Source organism: Heloderma suspectum, chromosome 7, assembly GCF_057233095.1.
Source record: "Heloderma suspectum isolate Gila_16-S chromosome 7, 16-S_ref, whole genome shotgun sequence".
Classification (NCBI taxonomy): Eukaryota; Metazoa; Chordata; class Lepidosauria; order Squamata; family Helodermatidae; genus Heloderma; species Heloderma suspectum.
The window spans coordinates 118,294,876-118,308,688 of record NC_139464.1 but is presented as its reverse complement, the minus strand read 5'-3'; the positions used below and the strand labels follow the sequence as shown (position 1 = coordinate 118,308,688).

At 44.3% G+C, this 13,813-nt stretch overlaps 1 protein-coding gene across 8 annotated transcripts in view; it reads left to right on the top strand.

Annotated features, from left to right (window-relative positions):
* ARFGAP3 (ARF GTPase activating protein 3) overlaps positions 1 to 12,885 on the top strand; it is a 51,006-nt gene extending 38,121 nt beyond the window's left edge. For all 8 annotated transcript variants that reach the window (XM_084811210.1, XM_084811209.1, XM_084811208.1 and 5 more), the window contains 5 exons: positions 924 to 1,061; positions 5,099 to 5,222; positions 7,242 to 7,332; positions 10,671 to 10,792; positions 11,112 to 12,885. In XM_084811210.1, the coding sequence (XP_084667336.1) occupies positions 924 to 1,061; positions 5,099 to 5,222; positions 7,242 to 7,332; positions 10,671 to 10,792; positions 11,112 to 11,129 (493 nt within the window). In that variant the 3' untranslated portion in view covers positions 11,130 to 12,885. The remainder of the gene's footprint in view (positions 1 to 923; positions 1,062 to 5,098; positions 5,223 to 7,241; positions 7,333 to 10,670; positions 10,793 to 11,111) is intronic.
* The last annotated feature ends 928 nt before the right edge of the window (positions 12,886 to 13,813 follow it).

Genomic DNA, 13,813 nt, shown 5'->3' with positions numbered 1-13,813 from the left:
AGAAATGCTGCAGCCACATAATCCCAGATTATTCATTGCACGTTATCTGGATTAAATTCTGACTCTCTTTTCATTGATTAATCTGGATTCAGATTAATTATCGTTTATAGCTATTTAAAAATAGAGAATAAAATGTTGATTTTAATATTGAAGCTCCATCTTTGTTTATGTGCTTTTTGGTTCCCATCTCCATCAGAATAGGCTACCTATTAATCTTACCCCAATGTGTAGTCAAGTAATACTGTGAAATAAGTGGTGGGGAGAGAGAAATTGAGAAATCTCAATTTATAATGGTAACTTTTACTCTTACTAAACTGCAAATGAGAATACGAATAAAATTATTTTAAATCCCCCACATTTGATGGGAAGGCATGTAGTGCTTTCTACAGTAACAAATTGTAATGCCATTGTATAGAACTGGATCCAAGGGTCTCCTGCCCGTGGAGGCTTTCAGCTATTCCCTTGCTGTCACTTCCCCAAAAGGTCCGAGGGACTCCCTAAACCAGGGTGGCGACGAACATCCAGCCTGAATGCCAAATTCCATTTTGGAGAAGCTCTCAGGCCACATTCCAGTGGTGGCTGGAGCCGAAGACAAAAGTACCAGCATATTTTACTTTATAGCTCTCTAGGACCAAAAATACCAGCATATTTTAGTTTATAGCTCCTACTGCCAGGAACTAACCCTTAAGAGAGTCATTTCAGCCTTTTAGAATGGAGGGTAAAACTGCACAAAAACCGGGAAACCACCAAAGAAGCAGTGGTTGGGGGAAAGGGGGTGGGAGCAAAGGAAGGGGCATGGCCTTCTGGGAAACTGCAGAGGGCCGGTTTGGGACCTCAGGAGGGCTGGATGTTTGTCCCCAGCCTGAGGTTCCAAACCCCTGCTCTAGAGCTGCAGCCCATTAATGTTTACTTTTACCATCCAGGTACTTTGATTCGTCCGAGTTGAGAAGTAGCACTTTTCCTAAATGGGATGACAATTCTGATTCCTTCTGGAAGAAAGAGAGCAGCAACAGAGATATAGATATGATTCTGTCTTCAAAACCTGTGGGTTATTCAGAAAGGTATCTAAAGAAAACTTCTCTGCAAAACTAAATCTTATACATGTGAATAGCTCCACCAACATAAAAAATGTATTGCTTTGTATTAAATCATATATCTGCACAAGAGACTAAACTTGCATGCTCATACCTAAGAAACTCCAGTATCTGAGTAGAGAATTGTATATGCAGAGAGATGTTGACTACTTAGTACAGGGGTCTCCAACACAGTGCCCACAGGCACCATGGCACCCATAAGGCCCAGCTGAGACACCCCCAACCTGTTTCCCCCCTCTGCAAGTTAGTGGAGTGATTCCTCCATCCACTTGCACAAGGGGAAAATGTCCTCCTTGCCAGAATCAGCTATAGTGTGGATGACGTCTACCCCCCACCAAAGTCCATCGGCAGGGATTGTCCTTGGCCCCCTCTCCAGCCAATTTTCAGCAGGGGAGTCCGCCACTCATCAAGGAAGTTTGGCGCAACGAACATGGAGAAAGTGAGAGGAACTGAGTCTGCACAATACACCATCCAACGATGGATTGTTTTCTGGAACAAACCATTGTTGGTTGGAATGTTGTCCAAACCCACACCACTCTGATCAGGGTGCGTTGTTTTTCTCAGACAACCCATCCTGAGAACCAACAGTCTGAAGTAGGGTTTTTTTTTTTTACCCACGAAGAGTTGGTATATCGTCTGAACCCAGACATGCCAAACTACAGTGGGTAAGGGGCACCGGGCAGTGAGCCACTTGGAAAGGGCAGCAAAGGCCCCTGCTGCTCTTGCCCAGCGGGGCCACGATCGCCGTTCGTGATCACGGCCAAGCTGCTGCCCATGCCCTTGCCTGTGACAGTCCCTATAGTGGTGCCCAAATGGCATCTTGGAGGAACTGTCACCCACCCCCTTCACCACTGCTAGTCCCCCTTTCCTGGCTCCAGTTGTGATCAGGGTCGGATTCCCCCTTTAAAAAAATTTCCAGTCCTGTTTTTGCACAAAAACTGTACCAGGAATTTTTTTTGCCCAGGGAATGTGCACAAATGTCCCCGCTCCTGCACCCCTGTATGTTGTGAACATGCAAGGGTGCAAGCAAGGAAACCCCTTATCGAGTGCCTGGCATCTTTTTGGAATGCTTGGCACTTGGTTCCCCTTTCCCTGAACAATCGTTCTCACAGTCTGGCTTTGGGCAGCTGTCAAAACCAAGCCACATGAACTATCGTTGGGGTTAAACAGGAACAAGCCTCTTTTTTCGTGGGAAGGAGGGATGGCGGGGGGAATGGGTGTTGCTCCACGAGGCATGAATGGGAAATCCTTAGGGAAGTGTATAATTCGTAATGCCGATCTTGCACGAGATTAGCATGAATGTGTCCCATTTCTTCTGAAGAAGGGGGCAGGCTGGCAGCCACCTTCTCCCCAGGCCTGGTTCCTCTCTTTTTCACAGGAAAGTGGGGGCTCTCCCACTTCCCCTTAGGGATCGGTGAAGCTGCACATCAGCGTGAAACCGAAGAAAAAATAATAAAAAGAAAAGCCCCAGTTGAGCACATTCCCTGGGCACGGAGAAGTGCAATTTTTTTTAAAAAGGGATCCAACCGTGATCATGATCGGAGCTGGGATGGGTCTTGGTGGCAGAGGTCCCCTGAGATGCCACGTGGAAGACTGAGGGGGAGGGAAGGGGGACGAAGGGGCAAACAAGCTATGCACAGTGGCTGATTGTCTGATTTGCCTGATTGTCTGGCAGGTGTGCTAACCGTGCAAGGATGGCTTGTTTGCAGGATGTATGAATGGGGCCAGTCAGAATGAGAGAGCGAGAGAGAGGAGCAGGACAGAGGGAAAGAAAGAAGAGTGCGAGAGAGAAGGAGGGAGGAGCCAGAAGGTGGGAGGGAGGAGCCAGAGTGAGAGTGATAAAGAGAAAGAGTCGGAAGGAATAAAGGAAAGAGAGAGAGGAGCGCGGGCGGGGGGGAGAGAAAGAAAAGAGGAGCCAGAGCCAGGGGGAGAGAAAAGAGCCAGCCAGAGAGAGAAGCCGGAGTGTGGCGCTCTCACCCAGGGTGCACGTTTGTGCACACGCACACAGACACGGATAATGGGGCGCTCCCAGCATTTTCGCGATTAGCCCTCCACCCCGCTACAGCAGTCAATTTGTGGTGGTGCCCAGGGCACTTTTTCAAAATGCCGAGCGTGCCCACGGGCCCAGGAGGTTTGGAGACCCTGGCTTAGTACCATGAGCCATTCATGGCCATGCTAACATCTGCACAGCCTGGGCTAGGTCCTGCTTACCGATACTCTAAGGTGGCATTTATTACTATTTTTGTCTCTGGTTTTTTATGCCAGTGGGATGAGCACATGAAGGATTCATTGTCAAAGCAGCTGGATGGGTGGAAGCGACAACAAACATTCTACTAAAGAAATGGCTAACAAAAGAGGGTTTCTTAAAAATGCGTGCAAGACCCAGAACAGATGGGGATTTTTTTTATTGACCTAGGTTTTAGAAGTAGGATTTTAAGCTTATAAGTGAGATTTCTTGCTTACTATTCTAGGTATCATAGGCATTAATGTACAATTTCTGTATGCGAAGAGTAGTTTTCTACACATCTGCCAGACCTCACACATGAAAGTTACGGTCAAGCAGTTCATTTTTAATCCCTTCCATTTCTTGATACCAAGAAGGAATGGAAGAAAAGAGGAACATCAGGGAAGCGTAAGCCTTAAATTCCCTGAGGTTATATATTAAAAGTGGTACACAAGGAAAACCCTTCTTCAGAAAACAATACATTTCTTTGTGAATGGCCTTTTAAATAAAACGATTAGGCTGGTAATGTAGCTGGGCAGAATTTGAATATTTTGTTTGCATCTCACCCCAGCTGAAATGGATAATACGTTAAAACCTATATAAACTCCTACCAGTTAAAACAAACTAGGTAATACTATACAATTTTTAAAATCCTACCATTTCTATACCCCTCCCCCCAAATCCAACCCAGATGAAAGCATAGCCTTGCAGTGCTTTTAGAACAGGGATGGGGAACCTGTGGCCCTCCAGATGTTGTTGGACTACCACTCCCATTGTCCCTGAACTTAGGTTATGCTCGCTGGAGCTGATGGGAGCCAGGAGTCCAGCAGTCTGGAGGGCCACAAGTGCCCTATTCCAAGCTCACCATCACTAACGGCTCAGGCTTTAGTTATCCTTCAGCAGAATGCCGCCTCTGCTTGCCATGATGGTGATGATTTCCAAACAGTTTTCAAGAATGTTTCTTTATGGTCACAACTTGACATGTAGATGGTTCATTTTAAGTTGGAGTGAGATGGTTGCTGAGGTAGGTTAAGAGTCCAGGCAAGGCCAAGATGCTGGTAGTGGGTGGTTCTTCTGACTAGATGAAGAGTGCTCCGCCTATTCTGGATGGGGTTGCAGTTGACCTGAAGAAGCAGGGTTGTCGCTTGGGGATTCTCCTAGAACTGTCTTTGTCACTTGACACTTGAGTGGTTTCAGTCGCACGAAGTGCCTTCTACCAACTTCGATTGGTGGCCCGGCTACGCCACTATCTGGTCAGGGATAACCTGGCTTCAGTTTCTTATGCTCTGGTAACCTCCAAGATAGAGTACCGCAATGTGCTCTGCGTCAGGCTGCACTTAAAGATGGCTCAGAAGCTGCAGCTTGTATTAAGTTGTAAGAAATGGAATGAACTTGGAATGGATGTACATAAAATAATTCCCGCTCCACAACAAGTCCTCCTGATTTGGAAGTTGGGAGGGATTTTAAACACAGAGTAATTGTGCTAAATGTTCTTATTATAAACTTCCACTTTATATATATTGATTTTGTATGTGCTTGTATGTAGGGTTTTATTTTGAGAATTTGTTTTCTATACAGATGAATGCCACTTGTCAACTGAGCAATTAACTATTGTTAAAACAAAATCAAAATATAAATAACTGTCAGTATTTACCAAATGAGATGACTTGATATCAAGTTGATATGCAATGTAGTAACAGTATTTATACAGAGGTAATAATTAACTTCTATTAAACGGGATCCTCTCAGATCAGTAACCATATAGAAACAATGTTCTTAGGCCTTCCTCTCGTCGTAAACCTGAGTATGAGCCTTCTGCAGATATAGACGAGGCGCAAAAGAAATTTGGCAATGTTAAAGCTATTTCATCAGATATGTACTTTGGAAAGCAAGACCATGCTGAAGTAAGTAAAAACCACACACATGACACACGTTTTGCAGTGAACAACTGCTTGGGGGCCACTTCTTCTTTCTGTGATGATTCCAGGATTTTATCACTTCACACAGCTGTAGGTAGAATAAAAGAAGCTTTTCTTGTGGGAAGTAGTTGTGGGGATAGCTAGATAAACAGACCAAAATTTGAGAGAAATCAGTATGGACCACTGCCCACATTCTCAAGCTGCGAGCTAAGTTATAAAAACACATTTGTTTGGATGTTAGTGGGATAGCATGTGGAATTCCACCCCCACCCCCAGTAAACTATACTAGTGAGGATGCGTATATTTGGTAGTAGTGAGGGAGCCAAATGTCACTCAACATAATCTGTGTTCTCAGATGCATTTGATTAGCTGTGTGGACCAAAAGCCTCTACTTTGAATAATATGATACTGTGAAGCAGGAGTTCCCAATGTGGTGCTCACAGGGACCTCCAACAGCACCTGCAAAATTGTTCTAAGCAAAACTTGGAAAATGTGAGGGCAGTCTTCTGTCTCTTCGTTTCAAGCCTCTAGCCTTGCTCTTTCCCTCCCCTCTACCCCTTTGCTTTGCTATTTTCCACTTACTCCCAGCCTCTAGCCTTGCTGTTCCCCCTCCTCTTTAGCTCACTGTTTTTTCCCCTCCTGGCCTCTAGCCTTGCTCTTTCTCTCCCCTCTACCCCTTTGCTTTGCTATTTTCCACTCACTCCCAGCCTCTAGCCTTGCTGTTCCCCCTCCTCTTTAGCTCACTGTTTATTCCCCTCCTGGCCTGTAGCCTTGCTCTTTCCCTCCCCTCTACCCCTTTGCTTTGCTATTTTCCACTCACTCCCAGCCTCTAGCCTTGCTGTTCCCCCTCCTCTTTAGCTCACTGTTCTATTCCCCTCCTGGCCTCTAGCCTTGCTCTTTCCCTCCCCTCTGCCCCTTTGCTTTGCTATTTTCTACTCACTCCCAGCCTCTAGCCTTGCTGTTCCCCCTCCTCTTTAGCTCACTGTTTATTCCCCTCCTGGCCTGTAGCCTTGCTCTTTCCCTCCCCTCTACCCCTTTGCTTTGCTATTTTCCACTCACTCCCAGCCTCTAGCCTTGCTGTTCCCCCTCCTCTTTAGCTCACTGTTTATTCCCCTCCTGGCCTGTAGCCTTGCTCTTTCCCTCCCCTCTACCCCTTTGCTTTGCTATTTTCCACTCACTCCCAGCCTCTAGACTTGCTGTTCCCCCTCCTCTTTAGCTCACTGTTTATTCCCCTCCTGGCCTCTAGCCTTGCTCTTTCTCTCCCCTCTACCCCTTTGCTTTGCTATTTTCCACTCACTCCCAGCCTCTAGCCTTGCTGTTCCCCCTCCTCTTTAGCTCACTGTTTATTCCCCTCTTGGCCTCTAGCCTTGCTCTTTCTCTCCCCTCTACCCCTTTGCTTTGCTATTTTCCACTCACTCCCAGCCTCTAGCCTTGCTGTTCCCCCTCCTCTTTAGCTCACTGTTTATTCCCCTCCTGGCCTCTAGCCTTGCTCTTTCTCTCCCCTCTACCCCTTTGCTTTGCTATTTTCCACTCACTCCCAGCCTCTAGTGTCGCTATTTCTCTCCTCACCTCTTTGCCTTGCTATTTCCCCCTCCCTCACCACCTCACGCCTCACGATTTCTCTCCCCTGCCCCTCTTTAGCTCAGTTTTGACTAGCCAGGCGCCCACGGCAGCCATTATGTGACTAGCCACATTCTCCATGGGAGCCATTTCGTGGTACTGCTCACAACAGTTTATCAAATTCCTAAATGTGCCCACAGGTCCCAAACGTTTGGGGACCCCTGCTGTGTTTGAAGTATGGTAGGTTTTGAAACATAAATACGTGCAACTAGGAAGTGAATTGGGATTAATAAGCTGTTTTCACCTAGGGTACCCGATGGCTATTTTTGGAAGAGCTGTCTTTGCCTAGATAATTCAGTTTTATTGCAACAATGGGAGTCCTCTCAGCTGATGTGAAAGTCAAGTAAATACATTATTATTGGTATCTTCTTAACTCTTCCATAGTATGAAGCTAGAGTTCGGTTAGAGAGGCTTTCTGGAAACTCTGCTATAAGTTCGGCCGATTTGTTTGAAGATCAGAAGAAACAACCATCAGGTACAGCAATAAAAGGAAGCTGGGCTTTTGAATATGTATGTAAAACGTCCTGTTAAACTTTCTAACAGTGCTGTACGAGATATGCGGTTACTGCAGTCCTAATCATACTTACTTGGAAATATGAACTTGATAGAACATTGTTCCAAATACACCTATTTAGGATTACGCTGTTAAATCTATGCTGAGACCCGTTTTGTGCTGCTGTCCAGGAGGCAGGGTGCCCTTGTCATCCCACTGTGTGCTGCTGTTAAGTGTCCCAATTCCTTAAAGTAGAAATAACGTTGATGATGTTGGATGATGTACACTGCTATCAAAACAAATGAGGCGTGTTGAGCGCATAAAGAGATGAAGAACAGGAAGTTCTGAGGCAGTTCGCGTAATGTGAAGGTCTAACTTTAAGTCCAGTAGGCAGTGAACTCAGAAGGCTCTGTCTTTAATCCTGCATCTAGTTTGCATGCATCATGTGTGACAAAGCAATCAGGTGATCACAGCTACTGCGCCTTAGTTTTGCTCAGAGATGGATTTGGGATCACGTGGAGAGATCTTCGGAAAACTAAACTGGACCAAGCTAGCCCCAAAAGATTATTCAGTGTGTCTTCTATATTGCTCGTGTACGCATACATGCACACACGTGTATTCTCCCTCTCTCTAAGTATATAAAGTGTGGCCGCGTCACTGGCCAGGTGGGTGGCTAATAAATCAAATAAATAAATAAAAGCGTGTGTGTGTGCGTGCACATGCATGCATCTGATGAAGTCACTAAACTTTTGTCTGTGACCTATCTGGACTAGAATGAATTTAACCCCATGTTGGTTACTGAGTCATAATGTTCTGGTTCTTCTTTGAATGGGAGACTTTTGTTTCCTTCCCGTTTTTTGCTCTTCAGCAACTGCTATTCAGAGGTAGATTGCCTTTGAACAGCTCGAGGCTTCATTTATCTGTGTCAGCTAGTAGTCATTGATAGGTTTATCTTCCTCCCATGAATTTGTCTGAACCCTTGTTAAAGCCATCCGAGCTAGCGGCCATCACCACATCTATCAGCTAATTATTCATTGATTAAAGAAGTACTTTCATACTGCAGTGGTTGTTCACACTTTTAAATGCCTCCACATGAACAAATACCCCTGCTCATAGAAAAGTAGAACATCAGGCAGAAGGCTAGGTTGGAAATCTTTTCCCTGATATGCTAGTTTTCTGTGTGCAAGGATATTTTTAGGAAAGGGCACATTTAAGTAGTGCAGGTCAAGAAATGTCCTACCATATAATTCTGCTGTGTATAAACTGGCTCTTAGTTACTTGGGAGATGCTTGCCGCCTAGGGTCCTGAGCAGCATAAACCTTAGAAAATGGCTGTTCCTTTCTCCCTCTCAGCATGTCACTATTGCTTAGCCCCATATACCTCTCAGGGCTCTTATGAGATAAAGCAGGGCAATTCCACATATGCCATGCAGCTGTCTGGCTTGAAATCAGCTTGGTGGTGATCAGTTTATATCATATGGATGATTTGCTGGACGTGTATATTTTCCTCTTTGGACTCAGGCTTGAAATCAGATTGTTTGTATTGCGAGTTTTGCCTGTATTGCTTGCAGCTGCTGTCCCCCTCTTCTTATTGCCTTTTGGCAAGGTAATTTTGGGATGGGTGGGAGGAAAGTGCTATGCACGTTGACTTTCCTGATCGTGAGGACTACAGAATGGTGTGTGCCACCTGTTGGTGTGCTTCTTGAGAACCAGTCCTGCCCACATCTGTTCTCCAAGGCCCAGGCCTACTCCATGGCTTTTCTTTTCATGGGCATTCAGCTACCTATTTGGGTTGTTACGGTGTTTGTACCAAGTCCTTTTGCATGCGAAATGGGAGGTGGCCGCATTTTGTCCGTTGCCTCAGGCAGCAGTACGTCTTGGGCTCAAGGACTGTACCAAATATGCACTCAAATACTTTTCTTAGAAAGAAATTAGTCTGCTTTACACACTTGACACGTGAAGGGGCTGCCACCGCCCCCCCCCCAACATTTACGCGTCGTCACAGATGTGTGCAGGGAGGAAGCCTATGTGTGAGCAGCTGTTCATGCATAGGTTTCCTTCCTGCAGATATCTGTGCCAGTGTGTGGAGAGCCAGAGAGTGGGCCAGTGGCATGCTCGATGCAGAGATCTGCAGTATGCCCCCTCTCCTTGGTATTCCATGGAGACCTCTTCAGCATCTCTGACACATCTGCCTTACAATGGACCAAAAATCAGTGGTGGTGGTGGGGCCTGGAAATGTGCTTAGAACTTCAACTTCCTCTATACTATTGTCTAGCATAGTGTATTCGTTAAGATGAATTCCAAACCTACACAGTTCAGTATCAAGTTCAGCAGGCAGGATCTACAACAAAATATTGCAGTGTATCCTCTTCCCCCAAGTCTTGTTCAGTGTGCCAGCCAGCCATGCCTCGCTCTGTGAATTTATAAACTGTTAGGCGCTCTAGCAAGCCAATTCGTGCACTCCCCCACTCCCTCCATTTTTTCTTTTTTTAATTTAACTGTTTTATTTTTTATGTTTGTGTCAAGAGCTTGTTTTATGGTTTTATTGTTGCTTCTATTGTTTTTATTGTTGGCTTTTACTGTTGTTTTTATTGTTTTTACGTTTTTATCACTTTTACTATTTTAACTGTTTTTATGTATTTTATTGTTGTAAGCCGCCTTGAGAGGGCTTCTGCCCTGAAAGGTGGCCAAGAAATATTTTAAATAAAATAAAAAATAAAAAATTATGTTATCAAAAGGCGTAAGACTAGAACATTGTCCTTTTTCGGACTTACAATTATCATGGGAGGATATTCCAACATGCGATTATTAATACCTGCAAAAGTCATAAACTTTATTTCGATAAATAAATCACACATTCTGCCCCCCTGTTCTATACATTTAGACCAGGGGTAGGCAGCCTTTTTGTGCCACGGGCACATTTGACAATTTGAGAAGCCGTGCTGGGCACCACTGCAAAATGGCTGCCATGGGAGGCATAACAAAGAACAAGTAACCTACCTAAAAGACTCTGCCTCTACAGAGCAGAGGTGGGAGGCTGAATTACAACACACGGAACAACTCCTTTGAACGCACAGTTTTCAGCACCAGGAGAAATGTATTTCACACTAATCTCAGGTGCCAGAAACAAAGGATGTTAATTTTTAAAAAGTGGGAAGGGTAGGCATGTTGGTGGGTGCCAAGAAAGATGTCTCCCCCTGGTTTAGACAAATGTTTTAACCAAGTTGGAACAGTTTATAACTTACCTAGTGAAATTTAACTGAGGAAACATACTACTTTTCCTATTTCGCATGGAAATCTTTTTCTGTCCTCTCTCCTTAGGTAGCTACAATATTTCAAATGTCTTGCCCGCTGCTCCAGATATGGCTCAGTTTAAGCAAGGAGTAAGGTCGGTTGCTGGAAGGCTTTCCGTCTTAGCAAATGGAGTCATGACTTCTATTCAGGTTAGTGAACCTACACAAATAGGACACTTCCAAATTTGAAATTACCCACAATTCTAAGAACATGAAGCATTCGCATTTTACATAGTCTTTCATGGAGAGCCAATGCAGATTTCCCTACTGATCAGAAACTGCTCCATGTGCAAACTCTGAAGGTTTAGTACTGTGACTCTCATAACTAGGATGGATCCCTTTGGGTGTAGATTTCAATTTGCGAGTGTAAACATGATAACTGCATAAATATGTGGTTTTGCTAGCTTGTAAGAGATTTAACTTGTTCACTTCTTTTCATCCCCCTTCATTCCCCCCCCCCCCCCCCCAGGATCGGTATGGTTCCTAACCATTTGGAGCTGACTGGATACACAGAAGAGCTTTTTAAAATTATACTTCTGCCAGTGATCATACCGCAGATTTTACAAGAAGGCTGCCTTAAGGATGTAGAATATTTTATTCTAATTGGTTTACCACCTCTGTGTTTCACCATGTGTTCTTCCCGGCTCCTTGCGTCTTTCATTTAATGTGGTAACATCATTTCTGCTTTTATTCTGTTAGTATTGCATCTCCAACTGTCCGTGTCTTTATTATGCTATGAATTGCAACCACCATTGCAACCACCAATCTGGTTCTGAGGCCAGACAAGGAATGTTGTAATGTCTTACACAAAACGGTTACAGGCTACCTATTAATTGCTTTTCATAAGCTGTAGTTGTTACATAGAGACCCAGTTTGCACAACCACCACAGTCCACGGTAGCTTATTTCAATCTGCTGGCATGTACCAGGCAGATTTTGAATATTCAAGCTGTAACCATAGCTTTATCATGTTGTCCAAACCCAGCAGGGGTGGGTAGTGCGAGAGTTAAATAACCCTCGCAGAACCCATGGCCTGTTTTAGGGTTATGCGAGGGTTGTTTAACCCTCACATGACCCACCCCCGCTGATTTCAAACATGACATGCCTTGAATATTCAAAATGGCTGCCTGCATACACCACTGTTGCTTAAATAAACCATGGTGGGCTGCTTGATTGTGAAAACCAGCCTGTAGAAAAGCAGTTGGTGATAACTTCAAATTATAGTGATAACTTCAAATTATAGTAGGACTCTGACCATAAATTGCTCTTTTACTACCCCCCTCAACACAAGGTGAGTCTTGGAATGGCTGTTGATCTTGTGCCATTTCTACCCACTATATTTAGAAAGTAGTATCTGGACAGAGCAGTCCCTCAGGTAATCGAATGTAGGATTTCCTCTACCAAGATATTTAATCCATTAGAGAGATTCCAATGTAAGTTTAAGGGAGGCCTCACTTTCAGGCAACTAAGGGATCCTTCCACTTTGGACATTATCTTGGAGGCTGGAGGAAGACTGGGGAATGTGCAAGCCCAAGGAATGCTCCTAATGTAAATGAGAAAAGGGGGGCATCCAAATAGGCCCAGAGAAGGGACACAACCCAACACAGAGTTAAATAGTTATTGATTTCAGTGGTGTGTTTAACTGTGTTCTATCCAGGCTGTCTTTATAGTTTAAGAAATTACTGCTGAATCTGTGAACGACAGGAAATGGCAGTTAATCGCTATGTTTCGTATGAAAGTGGAATAGTCTTTTAAGCATTGGTCTTTCACGTAGACATGTTTTCCTAGAAGAAATAGGACAAATTTGTTGTATGTTTAAAAGATGTCATTTCTGTCAACATTCTATTTATTCATAACATTTAAAATTTATTTTGAATTGCAATTTAGACTCCTTAAGTGCTTTTAAACAATCAATATACTGTATAAAATGAAGGATAAAGTATATATATAGGGGTGGGTGGGAGCGAAAGATAGAATCTACATATAAAAATTGCAGGGCCGGACTAGTCTAATAGAATGTGTAAATGACATAAGAATTCTAGCACAACCTTGTGGATTTAACTTCCTGAATAATACTGAATATGTGCATAAAGGTATATAGTGTGGCTGTGTTTTAGACAGCCTAGAACCATAATTGTTCAAAACAAACTGAATTTAAAAGATCGCTAAGGAAGCTTCATTTTATCAGTTCTGTATCTTTTTCTTGAACAGCCGCCATTTCAACTCAATAAAATTTGAAATAAATTGCGGTTTTACGTGTGAACGTTTGATTTCTGCTGCCTGTCAATGTAACGTTGCATGAATTGTCATGATTTTTTTTTTGCTCCATGATTGTCAAAAAAGTGGAGGGGCGTGTGTGGTGTTCATTTTTCAGGGTAGAGGCTCCTGACGCAAGCTTCTTTGGGTCTCAGTCTTCAGAGAACCATACAAGTATGAGTCCCTTAGGATCCTAAGGCAGTGCTCCATTCCATATGGTTCTGGAGGGCCCCCTGACCTTCCAGAGATAATTTTCAGGAAACACAGTACAGTGGATAATAGGGCACTGGAAACTTTGGGCGGTATCCAGTGGTGACCAGCTGCATGTGACAGTCCGGCGGAACCACTTCCGCAACAGCAATTAGCACTTCTGGAGGCAACCTGAAAGAAGCAGAAACGCAGAACTCACATAAGGGAGCTCCACTGACCTGCCACCTTTCAGAAACAAGCATTTCTGTTCCTTTCAGGGCTTGCCCCCAGAAGCCCTAAATCGCTGTTGCACAAGCGGTAAGGGCCACTTGTGCAGTGGAAGTGGCAGAGTTGGCTGCATGTGGAACAAAAGCGGCAGTGGGCCCTGCCCATAGACTGGCAGGATTGGATGCTGCCCTTTCTTCATTACAATGAGCTTTGTCTCTTGAGCAGTGATGGAGAAACCATTCAGTGGAATACACAAATACTTTCCAGAGACCTCTTTCTTTCTTCTGGTAGGCCTCTCTATTTGCAAAGTGGGATGTCTTTATAAAGTCAGTGTGGGGTTTAAATGTGGATGGGTACAACAGAGTAGGATAGAGCCTTTCCTATGCTAGAAGATGAATGTCCCTGTCAAGAGTTGTGAACTTGTGTATCCGGTATGCCATTGAGGAATATTCTTGGCAGCAGAGGATAGCATATAGGCATCAGCCCACCGCAAGGTTTT